This window comes from Erithacus rubecula (assembly GCF_903797595.1).
Source record: "Erithacus rubecula genome assembly, chromosome: 4".
Classification (NCBI taxonomy): Eukaryota; Metazoa; Chordata; class Aves; order Passeriformes; family Muscicapidae; genus Erithacus; species Erithacus rubecula.
The window spans coordinates 60,368,519-60,392,699 of record NC_136686.1 but is presented as its reverse complement, the minus strand read 5'-3'; the positions used below and the strand labels follow the sequence as shown (position 1 = coordinate 60,392,699).

The 24,181-nt window shown below is 37.2% G+C and overlaps 1 protein-coding gene across 2 annotated transcripts in view; it reads left to right on the top strand.

Annotated features, from left to right (window-relative positions):
• The window catches only part of SEMA3E (semaphorin 3E), a 127,777-nt gene extending 104,343 nt beyond the window's left edge, over positions 1-23,434 (top strand). For both annotated transcript variants that reach the window (XM_079303591.1, XM_079303590.1), the window contains 8 exons: positions 1,076-1,220; positions 5,609-5,831; positions 8,463-8,554; positions 9,738-9,779; positions 12,885-13,051; positions 18,518-18,585; positions 20,027-20,166; positions 21,747-23,434. In XM_079303591.1, the coding sequence (XP_079159717.1) occupies positions 1,076-1,220; positions 5,609-5,831; positions 8,463-8,554; positions 9,738-9,779; positions 12,885-13,051; positions 18,518-18,585; positions 20,027-20,166; positions 21,747-22,199 (1,330 nt within the window). In that variant the 3' untranslated portion in view covers positions 22,200-23,434. The remainder of the gene's footprint in view (positions 1-1,075; positions 1,221-5,608; positions 5,832-8,462; positions 8,555-9,737; positions 9,780-12,884; positions 13,052-18,517; positions 18,586-20,026; positions 20,167-21,746) is intronic.
• The last annotated feature ends 747 nt before the right edge of the window (positions 23,435-24,181 follow it).

The following is a 24,181-nucleotide window of genomic DNA, read 5'->3' as shown; positions in this document are numbered from 1 at the left end:
GTTGCTGGTGGCCTCCTTTTCCTTTTCCACTGCAGCCTAGCTCAGGTGCAAGCACACAGTACTCCCAGCTTGGAAATCTGACTGTTAGTTGAGGATAGTTTAGGTAAAAAAGAGCACCTCCTCTTTTGCCACTTTCTCCAGTTGTTTGGTTTGGTTTTGTTGGGTTTGTTTTTTTTTTTTTTTTGTTTTTTTGGTTTTTTTTTTTTTTTTTTTTTTTGTTTTGTTGTTTTTTTTTTTTTAATTTATTTTGGTTTTGGTTTGGTTCTGGTTTTATTTTTCTTTTTTAATAACAAAAGGCAGATCTGCTCATCTAGTGTTGAAGACACCTGGTGTTTCTTATTGACTCTCAATGCCAATAAAGAAAGTTGGGCACCAAAATGAAATTTTCTGGATCACCTTCTGCAGTCTTCAGAAATAATTTCTTTGTAGAGGAAAAAAAGCTTCTTAAAAAAAAATGAAACAAAACAAAACAACTAAAAAACTAAAATAATTGCTCTTCTGGGGCAAAGTAAAATAACTATTTTAAATAAAATTTAAAAATTAAATAGAAATTTTTATCTGCAATTTTTTCTACATAAAGTGATCTGACCTAACTAATAAAACCAACCAACATTCCCACTCAATACAAAACAGACTCATTTTAGCACTGTTTATTTTTAGTCAGCATTGGTTGGTTCCCATTTTCCCAAGCAAAAGACAGTAGGAAAAATGTTGAAGAAGAAAAGTGGTCAACTGTTTACGTCCCTAATCCAAGACATGCAGAACCTGAGTTCAGCTGGTTTTGCTCTCTATGCTTCTAAACAAGTAATTTAGAGTTTGAATACACCAGCATCAAATTTTGGCAGTACAACACAGAGCTTCCTTGGAGAAACATTATGATTATAAACACATTAAATACATTTAAAGAACATTGGATGCAATATTTAGAAGAAAAGCATATAGGAAACTATAAGTAGTGTTTTCTCCCTGAATACTGTTGAAATGTGACTTGTTTTTATTTACATAATAATACCAGTATTATCTGGACAGAATGTGACATATTTCTTTAATAATGTCTTTAAATTTTACTCCACAGCAATATATTTAGAGGATATGCCATATGTGTTTACCACATGGCAAGTGTCCGAGCTGCTTTCAATGGACCATATGCTCATAAAGAAGGACCTGAATACCACTGGGCTCTCTATGAAAGAAAAGTACCTTATCCTAGACCTGGTTCAGTAAGTACAGTCTATTTTCCACTGCTTTGCTATGAAAATTATTTTGGAAAGGAAGAGCAGACTGCTGCTAATGTACAAATCTTCCTGACTTCACAGTCCAGGATATATTCCTTTGAATGTTTACAAGCTCCAACTATTCCTGGAAAAGTGTTAAATGCTCAGGAATAGGTTTAATCAAGTACTAGAACCATACATTTTCCAAAGGAAAATATTGGGATTAAGTATATAAGATTTTTTCAAAATCACATTGGGACATTATTTTATCAAAATTGTGTAAAGGTCCTAATGTCCCATTAGGACCCCAGGCAGAGGGGATAGAGAGAGGCAGATTCAGCAGGTGGATCAGAGGCTTTCAGTTTCATTCAGAAACATTAGGTGCATTACCTGTGAAGGAACCTCTCTTTCTTTTTTTAGCATGCTGAAACCAAAATCAACAAAACCCAAACCAGATAAACCCCAAGAGAATCCACTATTTCAATGTCAGGTGGTTCTTGTTCCTTTTTTCCACCTCATTTTCCAAAAGGACTAAATTTAAATACTTCTGTAATTTAGATCAATGAGCAGGTTTGAAATCAGGCATATTTTAATAAAAGTAACTAAAGAGAATAAATGAATTTTTAGATAAGGAGCAAATTCTCCATCATTCAAAGTCTTTTGCTCAAGATTGGTTCTTTCTGAAGCAATGGTCTGGCACCCTCACAGTCCATTGATTTCCTTTCAGACATCACAGAGTGAGATTTTTTTGCCCTTCACTTAGGTTCCTGAGCTTATCAACATTCTTTTTCTGTACCCTTTAAAAAGGAAAAAAAAATATTTAAACACTGGTAATAAAATAAAACTCAGAAAAATCACTCATACTTTTTGTTAATTTTTACAAAAGTTTCTTTATAAACTTATTTTTTCCCCAGTGGCGATTAACTGAAGGAAAGAAGCAAGACATATTTTGAAAATGCAAATAAATGGGAATTACTGTAGTGAGCATTCAGCAGCTACAGAGGTGTCATGTATGGAGTTGTTCCTATCTGTACTCAGATTTCTGGAGGAAACCACAAACTCATGACTTAAGTGACAAGTAATTAACTTCCCCAAGGAATTCCTATGTTGTTTTCTCAAGGACATCACAAGTAATCTTCACCTCAAGCCCTTTTGCTGTTTCAGTAGTTTTTTAGGTATTTCTGCACTTTCTGTGCCAGGTGCTCACACTCGAGTGCAGGTCACAGGTGCCCTTTGCAGGAACTGTCACCATCCCGGAGCAGGCACAGCCACAGCCTCCAGGAGGAGGCAGCCAATGCCAGCCTAACTCAGGGAAGCAAAACATCCAGGATTTCTCTTTTGCCCTGTACCTTTTGGAATTACAGCTACCTGCCCACCCATGGCAACTGTCATGTGCTGCAAAGCTGCTTTTGTTTGCACCCCTTGTCATGTCAGCACTGGGCAGATTTCTAACTCTGAGTAAAGACATTTCTAACAGCTGTTTGGATAAATCCCTTCCCAGTTTTCACACTTCACCTCTTAATCTCCTCCCAGGCTGAGGGCTCACTCTCTTGATTGTAAAGGTGGAATAAAGAGTTGCTGGACATTCCTTTCAGTGCTCTTTTCCCTTTGCTAATTGAATCAATGTTCCCTTTTGTACTAAAAGCAATAATTTCCAGAAATAAACGTTGGATACAATGCATTTATCAGTGAACCTCATGAATGAGAGGGGGAAAGGTCTGTTAACTTATCTACTCCATTCCAGTGACACTTTTCTCCCTGTAGTATGACTTCAAATGCATGCCCTTTCTCATTTTAAATTAATCATTTAAAATCAGTATTTTTCTCTAGTCTTGAGGTTGCAGACTTAAGTAAAAATTTAGAAGCAGATATTCTAAAAAAGAGATGATCTAAGATTTAAACATTATGACTATGATTTGACCATCTTGGCAAATGAACTACCCCTGTAGCAGTGCTGACATCAATAACATTAGTTTCCTATTTGATATTTTGTATAGCAAATGTATGGGTTTTGCAGTTTTACCAAATAATGAACCTGTACTATGCATGGATTTCAGAATAGCTGTATATTTTGCAAAGATGATACAATCCAAGTTCTTTAAGTGGTATTCATTTTTTCTGGGCAGTAGAACACCTCACATATGTTATTTGGACTAGTATTACACACAGGCATGAATTCAGTAATAGTGACTGCAGTTATTACATTGATATCTCCTAGCCCTGAAGATTAAATGGTGTCTTTTTGGCAAAAGGAGAGGACACAGAGCCAGCACTTCAGCAAGGCTGACAATGATTTATAGGAAGGGTGCCCCCTTCCACTTGCTTTCAATGCTTCTCTTCCTTGGCCATGTTTGGGTCAGACTAGAGTGCCACCTCCCCAAAAACACAAGGCACAGGAATAGAAAAAGGAGCAGAAGAGTGCAAGTAATTTCCCAGTATCAAGGGGAAATTAGCCGAGGAAGCAGGTCTCTCCTGGGTGCTAGTAGATTTAATTGTGGTTTCTTTATATGCCGCAGAGCACATCATAGGCTGAAGTAGATGTCTCTGCCTGCTAACAGAGATTAATTGATACATTTTTAGCTGCTCATTTAGGGGGCAGCTTAGAGATCGTTGCATTGTTTATCGAGTAACATGAAGAGAAACTGTGTAGCAGGGTGTAGCCAAGTGTTAGGCTTCACACTCCAAACACTGTGCAGCACGTTGATAAACTAAATCCCATTAACTTTCCTATTAGAGGAGTGACAGTGACAAGAGGCAAAAAATAACCTACTGATGGGCATCTCTGAGTCAGCACTCATTGATCTTAGGTATTGGATGAGTAAAAAATTAAGTCTATGAGGAATGAGAGTAGAGCTTAAAGCTAAATAAACAGAAAGCCACTGCTAAGAGTCACACAGGTTCTGACAGACTCCAAACCTCTGCTATAATCTCTGCTGTTTTTTTAGTTCATTTAGGCTGTGTTGCTTCTGGAAATGACATCAGCTGCATCAAAAGTGGTGTTGATAGACTTCAGAGACAGCTGCATCTACAGTTTCCTTTCTAGACTACTTGATTTTATTTAATTAAAATGAGAGCCTGTAAATGATTATTTTTATTAAATCTCTCCAGGACTAGAACTTTGTAAAGGGAACATGGCAATGCTTATTCACTTAGTATGCTGTGCAGTGCATGGGAAGCCCAGACTTAGCCTGTCTTCCTGCTCGTGCTCTGTCTCTTTATTGCAAACAGCTGGTAAAATTCCATCACTAGGTTGATTAGACAATTACTTTTAAGTCAACACTGAACAAATACATTCCTGTACCTAAACCCAAAAAGTGGAAACAAACATTGCCCTGCTTGACAAGTGCAGGAGTTTGCTATTGTCGATTACAGCTGACCACAAGTTTAAAATTACTGTTTCCAGTAAACACAAGGAGCATTTTATTTCATTTTATTGATTGAAAAATTCAATTTAAATAGAGAAAGGCTGCTACTGTGGCTTTGCTTGAAATTCTTCTTAAAACCACACTGTCTTATGAATATTTGGAGAAAGCAAATGGTTACTGAGATATTTCCAGCTTGATCATAAATGGTTTCAATTAGACATCATGAAGCAAATTGGAACTGTTGGATATGTTCAGTTGGGAAACACTATCTCGTTCACAAAGCATCCTAAAATTAACTTCTCTCTTTAACGCATTAAATTATCTCTAATTGCACATTTGACTGAAGGAGTAAGCCTCTCTTAATCAATCACTGACATAAAGTTTATTTGCTTTGCAAACTGGTAGATTGATCAGTGCAAACATTTGTATTTGAAGCTAAACTCTGATATATAATACTGTCATCAAGAGTCAGGAATTAGAATCAAATATAGTACTGTTAGAATGCCTGAAATCAAGAATTACTGTTGCTGATGGCATAGTTTTTAAGTGTGCTTAGCTTCTTATTGTAATACATTTTGAAATAAAAAAATAATAAGACGAGAGATTGATTTCAAGCATTAGTGTTCTGCTGACTTTGCATGGCTGTTTCTCTACTGGGAGAGAAAAATGTTTTCTTCTTTCTCTGTTCATGGCCATTTCGATTACATCTTCAATATGAGTTTGGGCAAGTACATAAGCACCATGACTTTTGTCAAAATCTAAAAGTGTTGTTCTTTATTCTGTCTTAGTATGCCAAAGAGGGACAAACTCCTTCTTTCTAAACACAACAAGGCACTGTTGAGCATTTCCTTTCTTCTCATGATTAATAATCCACACATACCTAAAGTATGGAGTTCATTGTCCTAATTCTCACTATGGTCTTCTGTGCTCAGTTTTCTGTAGATTTGTCTTTATCCCTGACAACAAAACCCTCTTCTGACAATTAGTTGGGCAAACCTTGAGGATAATCTGTGCTCTCTGTTTTTGCAGTGTGCCAGCAAGGTGAACGGCGGGCTGTACACTACCACCAAAGACTACCCTGATGAAGCTGTCCATTTTGCCAGGAGTCATCCACTGATGTATCAGCCCATCAGGCCTGTTCATAAGAGACCAATACTAGTTAAAACAGATGGAAAGTACAATCTTAAACAAATAGCAGTGGACAGGGTGGAAGCTGAAGATGGGCAATATGATGTTTTGTTCATTGGCACAGGTAAAGAAAGAGAGAATTTTTGTATTTACAATTTAGTAAGTAGTTTTGGTTGTTTTGTTGGGTTTGGTAGTTTGGTTTTTTTTTTTTCCCTCCAGGATAATGCAAATCAACATAATGTTTCTTGTTAGCAACTTTTCTTTTTATGCCTGTGCCAGTCTTTACCTTAGAGAGGATGTTAGTCATTCTAGACATGTGCTTCACTGTGATGCTAACATTATAAAGGAAAGTAATGGTAAGGAAACATTTAAAGACTAGCAAGAGAAACACGTATAGGACTGCATTTTAATTTCTTTTCTTTTCAAAAAAGAACATATAAAAAAATTGCAGAACAGCCAGCCTTATTTTTTAAATTTCAGAACACTGTCATGCATCTGAGCTGTGACTTGGAGACCTGAGAGCAACAGACGTGATATGATTTCCAAAAATATCAGTTCAAGCTATTGGCTTTATTCCACACTTTCTTTTCCCCAGTTCTGGAGACAACAAGTCTAGCTGACGCCATTAAAAAAATCTGCCATCTTCCAGGTTTGATTACAACAGAGCTCAAGTAAGGAAGGAGGAAATGCCCAATTTAAAAAAAAAAAAAAAAAAAAAACCACAAAAAAAACCTGTTAGGTTTCCTGCCAAGTTTTCTTGTCTTTCTTCTGCCATTTTATTAAAATATAGAGAGCTTGTGTAAAAACAATTTTTAAGCATCTTCCTAACAAACACAATAAAGACAAAATATAACATATACTTGCACTAAGTCTAAGAAAGCAGAGAAAAATTAAATACCCTAATGGTATTTGAAAAACAGAAAAACTTAAGAAAACAAGAGGAAAAGCTGGAATTACACAAGAGTTAAGTCACATCTAATCTGTCTGGAATAAAACCAAGGATTCTTACATTCACATTTAATCAATTCAACAACAGGAGTGGTATCACAAATCATTTTGACCATTTTGTTTAGGAAAGCAGTTCCAGTGAATTATTTTTTACTAATGAAATTCCTCTGATAAGTACATTTCGGTGTTGAGAACTGAATTCAAAAAAAGCATGTTCATAGAATAGCAAAGTCCAACTTATATTAGTGCTGTTTTCTAAGGTTTTAAACAGCCTTGGTGTGGTCTTGGTAATGGACTTAATCGTGGTCTGTAAAACATTGTATCATGTGTCACTTATTCCTGTACAGCAGATTTTACAGTGGGTCCTACATCTTTCATATTTTCTCCTTTAATTTCTAATGAGACTGGGTCAAATATTCTTGTAGACAAGTCTTTTGTTCAGCAAAATTGAATCCAAAGTGGCTTAAGTGTGTGGTTTAGACCTGTGCTGGATTGGTCCCCAACAGCTGCCTAGTGTTCCCAAGCTGTCTGATCTAAGGTGACATAAAGTTCCAGCAAAAGAATTTGGGTTTCAGAAATTCCAAAATGAAACCTGCAATCACTATTCCAGAAAAGCCATCAGAAAACTCACTGCTTCTTTGGGCATTATAAAGTTATAAAAGGTTGATGAATTTTTTTTAATCCCAGTCCAACACCTGCTGTGTAACATAAGTAAGCAGCATCTTACAGCTGAGCAGGTTTCCTTAGGGTAGCAGTGCAGGTTAGAAAGGTTCATCAAAAGCAAAGTCTGAACATCAGAGCTTTCACCTGTCTGTCAGCAGGATTTGAAGAGGTACTTACTTATGAAAATCAGAGCTCAGAATACAAATTCTTTTCACTGTTCTGCTACAAAATGGTTCCCTTTGATTACATATTCTCTTTGAAAAATGGTGTATGACCCCAGTTTAATGGTTCCTCTTTTTGTTTCACCCTTTGATCTTTTGCTGTGCTTCCCTGTGTAGTATGTCCCTGTAAATCAAAGGTGACTGAAAGTAACAGAAGAAAGGAAGTAATATTTACCATTGTTGATGACAGATTTTCAGATTAGGAGAGTGAGGGTTTTTTTGCCAGCAAGGCAAAACTGAAGTGGTGGTAGACAAGATGTTGTGTGTTTTATTTTCCTGAGAGAGTTGCAGAGATGGAGAGCTTGATGAATCTGAGTCTAATGTGCCTTAGTCTTTTTGAATGTCCATCTTTTATTTTGATTCATCTCCCCTTGACTAACACCTTCAGCTCAACAGCAGCTCAGAGTTTCCTTAGAAAAGGGTAGGAATTGTGCACAATGAACCCCTGAAAGTTTTTTGTATTTTTGCCTGGGGGAATGGAGCTGCTGTCAGCAATTAAGAATATTAGGAGTTTCCTATCTAATGTAAACACTCAGATCCTATAATTAAAGCTACTTTACACTTACTTGCCTCAATGCACTAGGCTTCCACCTACTTCCATTTCTTTTTCTGAAATATGGTTGCCCTCTGTGATCCTTTTGCTATTCACAATAGGTTATGACCCAATGTTTGAAAAAATACAATTAATTATGTATTTAACAAGTGTCTAAGTGTACTCTTATTTGCCAGGGAAAAATTGTCATATATCTCATTTTCTAAGAGCAAGAATCCTCATAATGTCAGCACAATGCAACTAACATATTTATAAATTTCAATCTATTATTAATTTGAAGAAGTCATTTCAGATATTTGAAGGCTATATAAATGTTTCAATCACTCATAACCTTTACTTTTATTTTGTTTTGTTTTAAATTTGTGTCCAGATAATGGTATTGTGCTGAAAATCATAACAATTTACAATCAAGAGACAGAATCAATGGAAGAAGTGATCCTTGAAGAGCTGCAAGTATTCAAGGTGAACTGTGCTGTATACAAAGCATATACAAAAGTCTTGAATTTTCTGCAGAATTAAAATGTCAAAAAAAAATCTGAGAATGGTCAAATATGTAATAATTATGTGCAAGAAATTTTCTAATTGTCTAGCAATTTTATGACAGGAAACCTTAATTTTCAAATGAAGTTTTTCTAATGTCCCAAGTACCAAAGCATGTTGAGGCAAAACACAACTACTGCCTTTCTCTTTATGTGCTTGGACGTTCTAGTGCAACTTTTAATTAGAAACTTATTGCATTTTGTTTAATTTTCCCTCCTATCCAATTAAGTAATTAAAAAAGATGACTGCACATACAAAAATGTGCCTACTACAATCTTGGAAACTTAAATGAGATCCAGATAGAAGAAGCCCACTTAGAAAGAGTGAATCATTTAACCTGCCTCTACAGTGGGCAAACATGGGTCCTAGTGAAGCAGAACTCCATTCTCCTGAAGAATAATCTATGGCTATAATAACTATAATAACCAATAGCCTCAGTGCTTGGCATGTGACAAAGCTAACATAATTAAATTCTCTTAGTGAGTGTTCTCATCATGTCACATTAGCTAAATAAAGCAGGAGGCTAGCCTGCTTCAAACCATAAGGAAAATCTAACATCAAAAGTTAGAGAAATCTGGTACCTGAATTTAGGAATTGTAACTATTGACTTGTTGCTTGGAGGGAAAATCACAGTATTTGCCCTTCTTGATAAAGCTAGTTTTCAATAGAACTATGAGGGGCTGTGTATTGCTCCAAGAAATCTGAGCAGAGGGCAGAGTGGACAATGGTAAAAGAAGGAATTCCTGCTATTTTTGTCTTATCTTCAATGAATGTTTTGTTATAAAGAACACTCCACTTATCACTCTCAAGCAGGACAAAAGACATTCAGTGGTGGCAAGAGCTAATGTCATGTTTGACAGGGAAATGGTACTGTTCCTGTAGCTCTGATAATCCTGAATTAAGTGCTGGCTGCTTGTTTCCAAATAAACTGTTTTAAAGCAGTACTTCTGAAAGTCACAATTTCCCAACACCTTTCTTAAAGAAAGTCAAAGTATCTAGCAAAGCTGAATTTAATAAGTAAATACCAATACTATTTTACCTGATTTATTTTCAGTACAAAAATGTACTCTTTTTTCTAAACAAACAAATATTTTCTATTTTTTAGATGCCAGTTCCTATTATTTCTATGGAAATCTCTTCAAAAAGGGTAAGTATTACACAATTTTGAAATATTACAATTTTGACCCCAATGTAATGAAGCTGTAAACTGCACAGAGCTAGATTCATTGATAGATAGGCAGATGTGCATCATCTGTAATGAGATCTGGTTGGATACAAGTATTCATTCTGTGATATAAACCTATGGTTATATGCTCTGTTCCTTTATAATCTATTTATGTTTTTCAATTCTAGTGTTAAATATCCTTAGTTCACAATACCATGCATATCAAAGCAAGTAAAAACCAATCTGTTTTATAAGTTACTGTTGTATTAATCACAGCAGGGATTAGCTTGGTGGGTATGGCAATTCACTGAGAAGTTCTTTGCTGATAAATGCAGACAGACTTCAGCCCCATGGGGATATCAGTGCAAAAAGAGCCTTGCTGGCTCTCCCACATATTCAATTGCCCTGTAGGGCTGTTTGGATCTGAGTTCTTTTTGAGTTTCCGAATGTTTCTGCTGATATAAACACCCAATTTATTACTCTTGTGGGCAGATTCTCATCCATATCATATCATCATATCATCTCAGCATGGAGCCATTATAAACATCCGAGAATAGTTACATCCTAATGTTAAACATGTCCAGCAGTGACGTTAGGCATCCGGGGCAATGTAGGTGCACATAAACACAGTGAAACACGAGTAACAAAGAATGAAAACTGCATTGTTAGGAGCTGTGGCTGTGCCCCAAAGGGTTATTTGAGTCTTGGTGTCTAATCAACTGGCATTCTTCCTGTAGGTAATGCAGAAAGTCAAAATCCTGTCATGGTAATTCAGAGGAGGATTTGGGTCTAAGTATTTTGAATTATTTCCTGCCTCAGTCTTTTCCCACAGACTGTGAAAGCAGCTCTGGAGGCTAGATTGTCTACAGTACACCTAAGTGATTATTTGGAGAAAGACTCAGTGTCTTTTTAGATGTTTGCCTTACCTTTAGCTCTCAATGAATTGTCATGGTTAAAGGGTTGTGTTGGAAGAGTAAAAAGAAGATGTCATAAAATTTGAAGTAGCATTCCTCCATTATATTCATCTCCCAAGAGGTGTGCTAACTGTACTAATTTAAGGCATATTTGGAAGATCTGGAGGGAACCCCAGATTTTTTCAGTAAAACGCCACCAGACCAACCCAGTAATTGAAGAAAAAACTTATTGTGAGAAGTAAAAGTAGCTTTATTTTTTTCAAGAGATCAAAGAGAGGACTTAAAGAGGAGAGTCATATATATATTTTACCGAGTGAAGTGACTTCCTATTGTGTGTATGAGGATTCTTAAACATTGATGGCAAAGCAGTATCAGATTGAAAAGCCAAGATCAGCTTGTTGAATGTAGATAAACTTATTCTTGAAATTGGATACAGTTTTCTGACACTGAGTACAATTAAATGCTGAAATATGTGTTAGAGACAGAGTTGGCACCAAGTAATTTTGTCTTTAAAATCAGCAGGAATATAACTTAGTGGACCATACATGAAAAATTTAGTACCTCAAGCATTTTTGCTGATCTCTTGAAGTTGGAGTTACTGAGCCTATGGACACCTCCTTGCTACCTCTGTCTCCATATCCTTATAACACTGACCAGTCTTCACCAAGTCATGGTACAATAAAATATCACATTTCAGGGCTGAGCTTGTTATCTGCAGATACTGGGGGAGAATGTTCTTTGATGTTCTGTTGGCTAGATATCAGATGCTTCTTTTCCCTTCTATGATTTACCAAGACTTAAAGAAGTCTTTACCCCTGCTAAAAGATAAAAGAGAAAATCTCATCTCGTATGTCTCACTGAAAATGTTGTTCATGTCTTCTGGGAAAATCACACTGCAACACTTGCAGACAAATAATTCCCCTCAAACAAGTATCCTGGGCTTGCTCTTCATTCCAGTTGGCAGATTGAGTTCCTGCTACTATCATCTGGTTTATCTCACCAGAAAAATTCTTCAAGCATTGCTGTTACCAGCCTCTCCTAGTTTGTTCTCCTGGCATCTCTGAAAGTTAAATTTCTATGATCTAAAGAGATATAAGAGATATATTAAGGAGCAAGAACAGCCTGTTTAGATTAAAATTTATATTTTGTGATAGACTAAATGAAGTGTCAGTATTTTCCAGCTTTAAGTAATTTTAAAATATCAGATTTTGAGTTTGATCGAATAGTAGGAATTATGGACTAAGTTTGGCCACTAGGATGAGCACAACTTAGGAATCCTTTTTCTGACTGGTAAAACTGTAAAAGTGAGCTGTGCATAAGCAGTTTCTATTGCAGTGCACAATGCATATTTCAGTGTTCAGAAAATTTACATTCATCAGAAACAAGACTTTTTCTCAAATTTCTTTCAATTCAAGTTATTATTCTCTGAATTTATTGGGCCAGCATCTGAAGAATTAAATTGATTATCTTTTATTTGATTTGAAAAGGACATCTATGTGAACTCAAAAAATTCAAACAATTAAAGGTTATGCTGAAAAAAAACCCACCCCACCCTGCAAATAGATACTAAAGAAGTAGATAGTGACCAGGTGATTTGCAAGGAAATACTGCATAGCAACAGGAAAACAATTAAATATCTGTCTATCTATCTACCTGTCTATCTCCTGTGCACTGAAGTATTATACAAATCATAGCATTACTGTGCATGTAAATATGTGACCATATTCTAAGTAGGCGCCAAGGGTTAAATTTACTTGAAAACTTCAGTTTTTATATTGAATTTGCTTGTAACCATTGCATATTTGAACTTCTTTGCTTAAAGTCTTTCATGCCAAGTTGAGATTTTTTTGCAGATCCGTTAGGCGACAGACAAGTGTAAAGAGGGAGGCATTGGAAAATATCTTAATAAAGAAAAAGAAATGTGAACCCTTGCCTATTTCAAACACAAAGCTGAAACTTCAGAAGCGAGGAAATGCCAAAATAAACTTGTTCATTTTACCTTCTTCCTGTTTCTCTGTCCTCAGCAGGAGTTTAATCTGTAATCAGATATTTTCCTACGGAGTAACTCTGCCTCCCTCAGGTCACAGGCTGGATGTACAGCAATTAACCTGGCAATGGGAAGAGGAGTTTGAGGGGACATTGTGCCAATCCTATCTGGTGTATTTTCTTTCAGCAACAGCTCTACGTGGGATCGGAGTCGGCGATAGCTCAGGTGAAGTTCCACCAGTGTGACATGTACGGCACCGCCTGTGCCGACTGCTGCCTGGCCAGGGATCCCTACTGTGCCTGGGATGGGATCTCCTGCTCCCGCTACTACCCCACAGCAGTGCAGGCCAAGAGGTGAGACAGGCTCTGCCCAAATATCTGCACCGACAGCTTCTGCTGCAGCACTTTGTATCACCCCTCAAACCCAGTCACCCCATGTCAGCTGCTAATTTCTCACCATGATCTTAGGGGATGGCAAGGAACCAAACACAGGATGGCATAAACTGGAATATTTTTATGACTAGAGCTAAGTCACTTTGTAATTATCTGCATCACACTGTAAACCCTAATTTCCTTAAACATCTTTTCATGTCATTGCAAAATCAAAGATCTAGTTTTGGTAGTATTATATAGAAAGTATATCACACTGCAGTAACATATACAACAGAATTTCTAAAAAACAGCAGAGAAGATGCTTTGTTATTAGTCATATACCTTCACCAGCCAAAATCAAACCAGAGTTTCTGCAACAGTTAGGGTTTGGTTTAGGTTTTCTTCAGTGGGTTGAAAGGTAAGTTAGTTACTCTAGAGGCAAATTCAAGGCACAAACATGATTTTGGTGCTTTAATTCTTCCTTGTGGCACTCTGTCTATGACACTTCACTTTATTCATGGTTCTTGACCTTCACTCCTTCATTCAGTGATTTCCCTGGGACCTGTTGTCCTCCCTTCCTTCTCAAAACTAGGCTCTGCAATTCAGCCACACAGATCAAGTATCTAGAATATGTATGTTTTAATCCAGACCTTTTCACAAAAATTAGTCAGCTTTGCCACCTAGACAGAGCAATTTCTTACCTGAATCAGCAAAATGTTGGTATTGCATAATTAAAATAATTTATGTGGCTTTTTTTGCAACCATTGATTTTAAAAATATATACTTATTTATATTAGACCTACAAGAACTATAAGAATGAATTGAATAAATTCCAGAGAGAGTTTTGAAAACTGGTAGAGATGGTTAAGTCCAAACCAAGTCATAGTATCCCAAATGTATTATCATTTCTTAAGGAAAATCAGGAATATAGGGCTTTGTATTTATTAATTTTTCATCTGGCATAGTTTATCTTTCCATGAACCTGGATGCATTCAAATGCATGCTATTGCCAGGCATAACATACAATTTCATAAATTTAAAAAAAAAAATGCTTGTTACCTTTGATAACATCACTTTTTGGATAAGGCTCATTTAAAAGTGTGAATGAGAAACACAGTCTGTGACTCAGCATGATTAAGAATCTCTTGGCTTTACTGCATTAATGCATAGACTAAACCAAGCAGGAAACCTACACAAGCTTGTAACTTGAAACTCATTTCCAAGCATGACTTTGTAGTTTTCTAGTGCCTTTTGTGAATAGACCTGAAAGGAAGAAGGGGCACTGGTTGACTGCTTAAAATTTTCAGGTCCCAGATTAAGAAAGATGAGCAGCTATGTAGTGGACCAGGGAGATTAATGTCCTCCAGTATAAGAAGAAATTGGATTTTCATAATGGTAAAGCATATGGATTACACTTCTAATGATGTAAAAGTCATTTGGAAAGGAAGTGGGGGTTAAAAATGTCCCAGCAGCCTTTTAGCTTGCTTGCAGAATCACCATTTATGTTGTGCAGGATACTTGCTGGCTAAGAAAAGAGAAACTCACTGAGGCCTGGATTTTGTTGTGCATATTTCTCACCTAAGACAATTTCCAGAGTAGCAGCCTTTAAGTTCCCTAAAAACATATTTATCCAAAGTGGAGTGATATGGGCAGCACCCCAGGCACCTTCCCAACATTAGCAGGTCAGCCACTAAAAGAAGAAAATACTGTTGCTATCTCACTCCTTCTCTTGAGATAAGCACTGTAGCAGTGGAGAAGGGATTTGCACTCAATTGAATGTTCTTGAAGTCTGCAAAACTTGTTTTCCATATCAGAGTTTGGGGAACAGCCAGCAGGACTAACAGTGTTGAAAAGCATGAATGGCATTTGCTTTGTTCACTTTAGGTCACAGCTGAAGCTCAGAGCGTTTCAAATTCAAGACTAATTGTGTGGTACATGGAAAGGCAGGGAGAGGTACTAGCGACATGTGCTGAGAAGTTGTTCTAGGTTGTTTACCATCAGGTACCATGTGAAGAGTACATGTGAACAGCAGGTCCCAGCAGACAGCCCAGAGTTTTCTGACACCAAGTGGCACTGACTGGTTGATAACCCTGCCATGGCTTTGTTGGACTCCAGAATTGATGCCACATCCCAGAATATTCATGTCCTAGCCTGGCCTTGTCTCCAGATTTCTGTTCAAGCTGCACATGGTAATACAAGTAATGTGAGTGCAAGGAGCATTGGAGAGCACTTGTTTCTCCTGTTCCTGACATCTGTCCCTTCGTTGGAGTCATGGAGTTGGGCCTTACATTGCAACACACTTCAGCTGACCTTAGTACCCCCTGTCTCTGCTCAAGTATGGCCTTCATGCTGGAATTTAGGTGGACTTTTGATTTGTAAGAGCAGTGCTGCTGGTGGGTAAGGGCTCTGCTCAGAGCTCCTTTTAATTCCAGTCTTACTGGTGAAGAGTTTAATTGGGGCAGGGATGTATAATGTGTCCTCCCCACTTTGATTCAAATGCTGTCTGCTTTAGATCCTGATGCCTCCAAGGTACAACAAGTGTTTAGAGAAACTCTAAATAGAAATCTGTAAACTTAGGCATATAACAGATGTAGAGAGAAATGAAGCATAAGTACAAAAACCCCATGCTTGGCATCTGTACTATTTTTTTTTAATTGTGAAAGTCCTTTATTCCTTTTACATGTATATCCTGAATAACTAATTAAATGTAGGATTTAATTAAGGAAAAACAAAACTGAATCCAAAATCCCATGTCTTGAAGCTGGCAGCACAGCACACCCCAATTCTGTGGTAATGACAGGTGTGTGGCTCCTGAATACTGCAAATACCTCAGAGCTGGCAGAATGAATTTCTGTTGCATTCAAATTCCATGAAGTGCACTTGAGAAAGCAGAGGTCCAGGACTTAAATGCTTTCATTCACTATTAGCTCTGGAATCTGATTTAGACAGGTTCAATTTTTATCTAAACAAGCACTAAATTCTACAAGTGAGATTCTTGGCTATACCAGCTCACCTAAAAAAGGTCTAAAGTATTTTAAAAATGTCTTTGAACTTGGGTTTAATTCTTTAGCAAATTTTTAGTAGTCAAAAGTCTCTCCCCTGCCTTCTCTGCCTCTCTGGCTTCTTTCTCCATCACCCACTCCACCAGCAAGCACACAGTCTACTGATTTACTTATGCAAACCACAGTGGTGCCTTTGCTTCCCAAGATCTTTTGATTTTGCCTCATATATTACTGAGAAACAAGAAAGAACAATGAAAATTATAGTGATGATGATGAGGAGGAGGACTGTATTGCTTTCTTGCAGATCATTTTTACTAGGTTCCTGGAAGCACAGAGTTAAGGGTTGAAATCTAAATTAATGAAACTATAGATTGCAAAAGATACTTCACTACATTCAGTACATTTGTTAATCATAATTTGAAAATTGTTCCTTACAGTAATTTATGTCAGGGACTGTCTGATACTCTATTATTCACAGAATACTGAGTAAATTCATTTCTAAGAAAAAATAAAATAATACCAGGTTTATGTCAGTATTTTTGAAATGAGTTTGTCTCCAAGCATCTCCTTCTCTTTCAGCACCTCTCTCCATTTTTTCCTTCCATTCAAGAAAATAGCAAGTGCAGGCACTGATAATTGTATCTTCCCCAATCTTCCCAGTCACAACAGTAAAATTCCATCAAAGAAACATTTCTTTTTCTTTAATGATTCCAACAACTGGAGAAATAACCCTGTGTAGCAGAACTTGGAGTTTTTTAGCTTTGCAATGATCTTAAGGAACTGATGAGTAAATAGAACATGCCTGCTACCTGTCCTGTTCCTGCTAGATAGGGTTTTTGGACCTGACAGCAGCAGGATTGTCTTGTTTGGGTTTTTAAAGGCTAATGCATTTCCTATAGAGTTCATTATTTGGGCAGGAGAATGTCTTTTCTGAGTAATCTACATACACAGACTTGCAAACCTGGTGACAGCATTTATCAGCACTGACACTACACATTGCAGTGACAACACCCAGGGCAGAATAAGGCCCTGCTACCTCAGAATCTCTGTTTTTCTTTAATAGGATTCAAGTACTGTTAGCATTTCTCCCTAAAAGCCCCATGCAATCTCAACTGAATTTCTAGTTTCCCCTGAAACAACAATGCAAAAACACTGTTTCTTCTCTGAATTCCAATGGGAGTTAAAGCTGTAATCATTGTCCACCAAGAACACTGGATCAGGAGTTCATATGGGTGACAGAACTCAGAAAATCACTGTCTGCAGACAGATTAAAAATTAAATGAGCAACATCCATGGACAGGACCTTTAGATAGTATAAATCTAAATAGTTTCAGTAAATTCTATTTGTGATAAAATAAAATTTTCTTTTGGGTTCACATAGAACTGGAGAATAATGTCATTTCACTAGTAAATGCAAAGAATAGCAACTCTTTGGCTTTGTTTCTAACATAATTTATACTGTACACATACCTACTATGTAAGATTTGCTGCACCGTATATTTCTTCTGTTAATCTGTTAAATATGGCGTTAACAATACTGTGTAGAATTACTATTTATGCAAATACAGGAAAGGTATCCTTAGAAAAACTAAATTTGAGGTTGTTGGACATACTAATCAAGCAAGATATAGAATTCCAATAGGCACTCTTATTTCTCAAGTAAACAATCTTAATTTTATTTATCCAGACACTCAAAGAAAAAAAATGCAATATGAAGGCACAATTCTTCTGGGAATGCATCATATAATCGTGGTTTAGGGTTTTTTTCTGTAAATGCAATAAAAAACTCAAACCCCAAAAGTCAGAATAAATTTTCTTTCAAAAACACTTGCATTATTTCCAGTCAAAAGCAGGGCTCACAGGTTCTGACCACAGTTCTGCCACCAGCTCACTTTCTAGGCATGGGCATTCATGAATGTGTCTGTTTCCCTATTGAGCTCAGTGACTCTCTGTTACAAAGATGAAAAAAATAAAGTACTTCCTCCACCCATTGAGATTCTCAAGTGGAAAAAAAAGCAAGCCACGAGAGTGAAAGATAAAAGAAGTGCCATTCACATACATGGCAAACTGTTCTAAATTTAAAAAAGGAAAATTTCCTTCCTTTCTGGAGAGAGAAAGCCCAAGGACAGGCTAAAGGTCCCTATGACTGAATGTTACCCAGTTGGTTCAAAGAATCTTGTTTTAGTATCTATAACATCAGTACAGTTATATATAAAATGAACACATAATTGTGCCTCCTTTGCAGACAAGCGTGTTTCTTTTTTCAGGCACATGGCTCCCAGTTAGAGGCAAAATACTGATTTATAAAAGAGTATTCTCACAACAATGGTAAATTGTTAGCAATCAAGGTTTAACTCGTAATTTTTAATGAATGCTAGTTTAGCATAAACCAAACAACACGTAAGCTAAACATGTTCTCTCAAATGACCCCACTTTTCCCCTGCAGACGTTTCCGCAGACAGGACGTTCGGCACGGGAACGCAGCGCAGCAGTGCTTTGGCCAGCAGTTCATTGGTAAGCCACTCACACACCTTCAGACTGCTGGTAAAGGCCTGTAACAGCCAGCACAGCTTGCCAGAAATGAGCCAGACCATGATCTCACCTGCTAGCTTTCACTGGTGTGTTCCTATAATAACAGCCATGGGGCTGAGTCCCGGCCATCCAGGTCTAAGGGTGACGGTTTCCGTGGCAGGTGCATCCCAAAATGTTCATGTGGTCCTGCAGCACTGACATTCAAAATAAAGATGTGGAGATTGCATCCCAATGGCTTCTAACAGAAAAAAAAAAAAAAAAAAAAAAAAGCAGAAAGATGAGGCAGGGACAACAAACAATGGAGCTGCATCCTGAAATATGTATGAAACAGTCAAGACACTTAGACTTCAGGCACAGGCATGAGCAGTGACATGAAAGAACAAAAATGTGTATTCATGATCAAGTTTTCTCTTAGAAACAAAAGATAGAGTACTGTGTCTAATGCTATTATCCAAACCTTGAAAAGTAAGGATTTAAAACATGGGTATTGGGAATAGCAAAAGAGAAAGAGAACAATTGCCTGGAAATCCTCTGTGTTTTGCAGGATAATACACAATATATTTATAGAAGAAAAAAAACAAACATAAAAGGTGCTTCTGGAGTGATATCAAGAGAAATCCTATTTTAAATATTATATATATTATACTAGACAAGGCTTCATTAAAATTTAAGTTTTTGGAGGATTATGTACATTTTGGAAAAGTATATTTCAATATGAAGTGCTAATTTTTCCACAAGTTTGAAATATAACAGAGGAATCACAACTGTATGAAACAGTGTATTTTTTTTAAGATATAAAGCTATTTAGGCTCAAGAATCTTTCTTAATATTATGGAATTAGATGATTTTATTAATGAGGCAGTTGGTTTTGCCCAGTGTAACAACTAGTTTATTCTCCTCCAGTTGTTTTGTTGGATTGAAAAACAGGATTAAATTTTAATTAAATTCATTCACCTTGTTTTTATAAACATAATTGGGCCCAAACTCTACACATGTGTAGCATGGAAATGTATAATATTGGTTAGAGTACTTATAGTATTATGCTGCAAACAGTTATGTGCTGTAATTATCCCTAAAAAAAAATTAATTTTTTATTATATTTGAACATGTTTTGAATCCTCCTGTTTCACTGAGTGAAAATGAAATTTAGTATTCACAAGAACCAGGCACAAGCAATTAGCAGTGTGAAAGGCTGAGATTTCTTTCTCTATAACCTTATGTGAGTCACAGCACAATTTGGTCAGATGCTGTGAAAACCTGCAAAATTCATTTAGCAGGTCAGATCATCATTAGACATAAATTTTCAGTCACTGTCTGGTTGGATCTGAATTAAACTTCACTCTTAAAAGTAAATATACCCTGAACATGGAGTGTAACAAGTGCATGCAGTAACACATTTTTTAAACGTTGCTTTCCCTTCCAGGTGAAGTTCTGGAGAAGACTGAGGAGCGCCTTGTTTATGGAATAGAGTACAACAGCACCCTCCTGGAGTGCACCCCTCGCACCCTACAGGCTAAAGTGATCTGGTTTGTCCAGCGAGCACATGAAACTAAGAAAGAAGAGGTAATTAATTTTTTTTCAATAAAAGAGCCTGTTAGGAACATTGCATCTTTACTGAATTTCTGCCATCAGTTGCTGCAATGCCTGTGGGTGTCAGGGAAAATCACTATGTTCATCTGGTTTCTTGAACGAATAGACCTGAGAATTTCACCTGGTGTATGCATTCAACATCTTGAGTGCAGATGTTATACATGCAGTGAAGCTAATTTAAGATCTCAAAACAGAGGAAAATCCATCACTTTACTTGGTATGTTTTTGCAGGGGTGAAGTGTGTATGTATTATTTTCCAGTGTTAGTCTAGCTTAAATTCTGATCATTCTTGCTTCCTCACCCATTTATTACAGAACTTTTTGCAAATGAGTATTGGTGGATTCTCTGCCTCTTTTACATGTATTTTACCATTATGAAATAGCTTCATAAGTGCTATTGTATCTATTCCTCAATACCTCCCTGATACACATCAATGTAGGTATCACTACAACGTGCATATGTCATTAGAGGACCTGGTAAAAAGGTTCCCATCTTTCTTACAAGCCCCCTTTAAGTACTGAAATGTCAAAATAAAGCCTTCCTGGAACCTCCTCTTCTCTAGGCTGAGCAACCCCAGCTCTCTCTTCACACTAGAAATGCCCCATTCCTCTCTTCATTTTTGTGACCCCCCTCCAAGCCACTCTAACACGTCCATGTCTTCCTGGTTCTGAGGATCCCAGTGCTGGCTGCAGCACTCCAGGTGGAGCTTACCAGAGCAAAGAGGAGGGAGAGAATAAACTCCCTTGACCTGTTGGCCACAATTCTTGTTATATAGAAAGGATTCAGCTGGTTTCTACAGGTGGACGTGGCCACCTCTCGTCCAGTTCCTTGTCCCTCAGTACCCCTGAGTCCTTCTCTTCAGGGCTGCTTTTGATCCTTTCATCACTCAGTACTTCTGCTTAAATTCATCTCCTTGCTGTCAAATGAAAAGCTGAGGATACCATTTTCCTGGCCATCCCTGGTTCTGGGCTAGACAGCTCAGTGCTCCCTGCTTGCCAACACCTGTGAAAGTCTGGTAGTCAATAGGAGTCAATAGGAGTCAATAGGAGCTGCAGGAGGAGCTCGAACAGCAGACTCAGAACTGAGGCTTTAAGATCACAGTGGTCCTGCAATTACATATGCAAATGCTTTTATGGATGTCCCCTCACAGGCATACAACTCTATAAGAGAATTCATAGGGATCTTTATCGCAGGTCAGCTGGCAAATGACATTTTGTTTTCAATCCAGTAGAATATTGGCATGTTTCTAGCTTATTCCCCTCTGCAATAAAAACACAGGTCTGTCTGCTCCACTATATGTTCTTCCATGCTTCCCAGTTTCTTTAGATTTAGCTCTCCATTTACAAATCAATGTCTTCTTTACTTCAAGTAAATATTTTTGTTATTACAAAAACACTGTGAATTAAAAATTTGCAGATATCTAATCTTTGTCTCAAAATTTAATATTACAGTAATGAAAGTACAGTTCAGAAATAATTGCATTGATTTAATGTAATAGCAAAGGCCTGTGCTCTATAACTGCATTTTATGGTTTGTTTGGTTTTTTTTTTCAGGTGAAGACTGATGATAGGATAATAAAAATGGACCTTGGCCTTTTATTTCTGAAGCTGCATCGGCTGGATGCAGGGACTTATTTTTGTCAGACAGTGGAGCACAGCATTGTTCACACTGTCAGGAAAATCACCCTGGAAATAGTTGAGGAAGAACGTGTAGACGAAATGTTCAATAAAGACTATGAGGAGGAGATCCCTCACAAAATGCCATGCCCAATGCAGAGCAGTATACCTCAGGCTTCAAGGCCATGGTATAAGGAATTTCTTCAACTGATAGGTTACAGCAACTTCCAGAGGGTGGAAGAATACTGTGAAAAAGTGTGGTGTACAGATAAGAAGAGAAAAAAGCTGAAAATGTCTCCATCCAAGTGGAAATACGCCAGCCCTCAGGAGAAGAAAGCAAAGATCAGGCCAGAGCATTACCGGTTGCCCAGGAACATAGCTGACTCTTGATGGACAAAATCCATCCACTGTTTCTGGGCAACATTTTATTTGGACTTAAGAGGGAGAAATCAGTCTTGGTTTGAGTAAATTTCACAGGTTTATATATGTAAAATATTTGGACTGAAAACAAAAATGCTATGGTAAGTTATATTGTACACTCATGATGACTGTTTAGAAGCATTTTAAACAAAATCTTCCCAACTATCTGGTTCTAAGTAAGTAGAAGCAATCAGAGTTTTGCATTAGGGAGGACATGACAATCTTCAGATTTTGAGTGCTTGAATCAGTTTCCTGTGTGGATCGTGCTTGAGCTGTATATTGTTGCACATGATGGCATATTTAACAAATTCAAATAGCTGAAACATTCACAAGTGGATGAAAAGTATAGCACAAATCTTTTCTTTGTTTCACTAATTTCTCATGCTTCTGAAAGCAGCACGTCTTAAGATCTTATTCCTTTTGATTGTGACCTGTCTGAGTTCATCACTGAGAACAATGAGTTGTGTTAATACAGTGTACTGCTACTTCTAAAGATAATGAAGGAAAATCCTATTTAGTTCTCACCTTTTTTTTCAGTATCAGCCATTTATGAAGGGCAGTGTGTCCCCACAGCCAAATAATATTGCCTAGTAACTTCATGTAAGCCACATGCATGCAGAGAACACAGACAGAATGAAATTCATCAGTTTGTCTACATAAGAAGTTGAAATAATGGTTTAAATAGAAAACAAGTCCATCTTGTGTGTGTGCATTGCCTTAGTGGTGACACGAATTAAGGGATCGCCCTCTTGTGGCAGAAGAAAGTGAAACCCAGTGTTTAAATAAATCACTTTTCAGAAGAAATATGTATGAGCAAGAAAGTATTACTGAGATGCCCAGCTGGTTTGCTTTCAGCAGACACTTTCAGTGTCCATGTGCTAAAGCCACAGATTTAGAAGGCAGTGCTGGAAGTAATTTATATTGGGAAGGCAGCATTTTAAATAAGTGATGCTTTATGTTGTTAACGTGCTTTTGGGGTAAAGTGCAGTCATAAAAAGTTAGGATGCAGGTTAAAAACAAAGCCAGCATTATGCAGCTGTGTTTCTATAGTTTCAGGATCTGGTCCACATAAACATTTTTCTGATGCGTGATCTCTGTTCAAAAAGACTGCTTTGCTCCTCTTGTGAGTGATAGCAGGAAAGGAAAGGAGATCAAAAGAACTAAGTTACAATCTAGGTCTTTCAAGACTGACTTAAAAAAAATAATATATATATATATATATCTTGCTTTAAGAAAAGCTTGCTTTAAGAAACCAGATCCAGAAAATGCAGAAAACCTAGCACTTCAATACCTGAGAAATTTAATATTACAATATGAACGGGTTTGGGATATTTTTAAGTTGAAAATTTAAAATAAGAAAGGGAAGTTAAACACGAGTTGAGCATCAATACAAGTTAAATGTAAGCAAAAATGAATCACAAATAAGTTAATTTCTAAAATAAGAACATGACACTAATAGGAGAAATAGCCAAGCTGATCCAAATTTTTATGCCATGAAATTATACAAGGCATTCATCACCTACAAAGAGTTTCACATTGAGCTTAAATTCTAATCCAGGAAGAGTGGGAATTACAGCCTGGGTAACAGAGATCTGTGGTTTTCAGTGTTACTGAATGCAGCAATCAGGGCTAACCCAGTGTTTTCCACACAGGCTGTTTGTGAGAGGGAGAACTCAGGGGCTGGCAGGACCAGTGGGATTTGCTGTGCCCCTCTGGGAGCAGAGGCTGAGCCCGTGTTTGGAAGGAGCACATGGCACACTGTCAGCAACCAGAATGAGGAAAACAGAGTTTCACCTGGTGTGGGTGTGGCAGCAGATGAGTGTCCATCAGCCTGCTAAGGGAATCAGAGTATCTGAGGGTTTGCACTTTATTTAGTGAGAATATCTCTCTAAGAGATGAGACCAGATCCTTGCATGATTTCCTGAAATTGCTTTGATCATGAACTTAGTAGC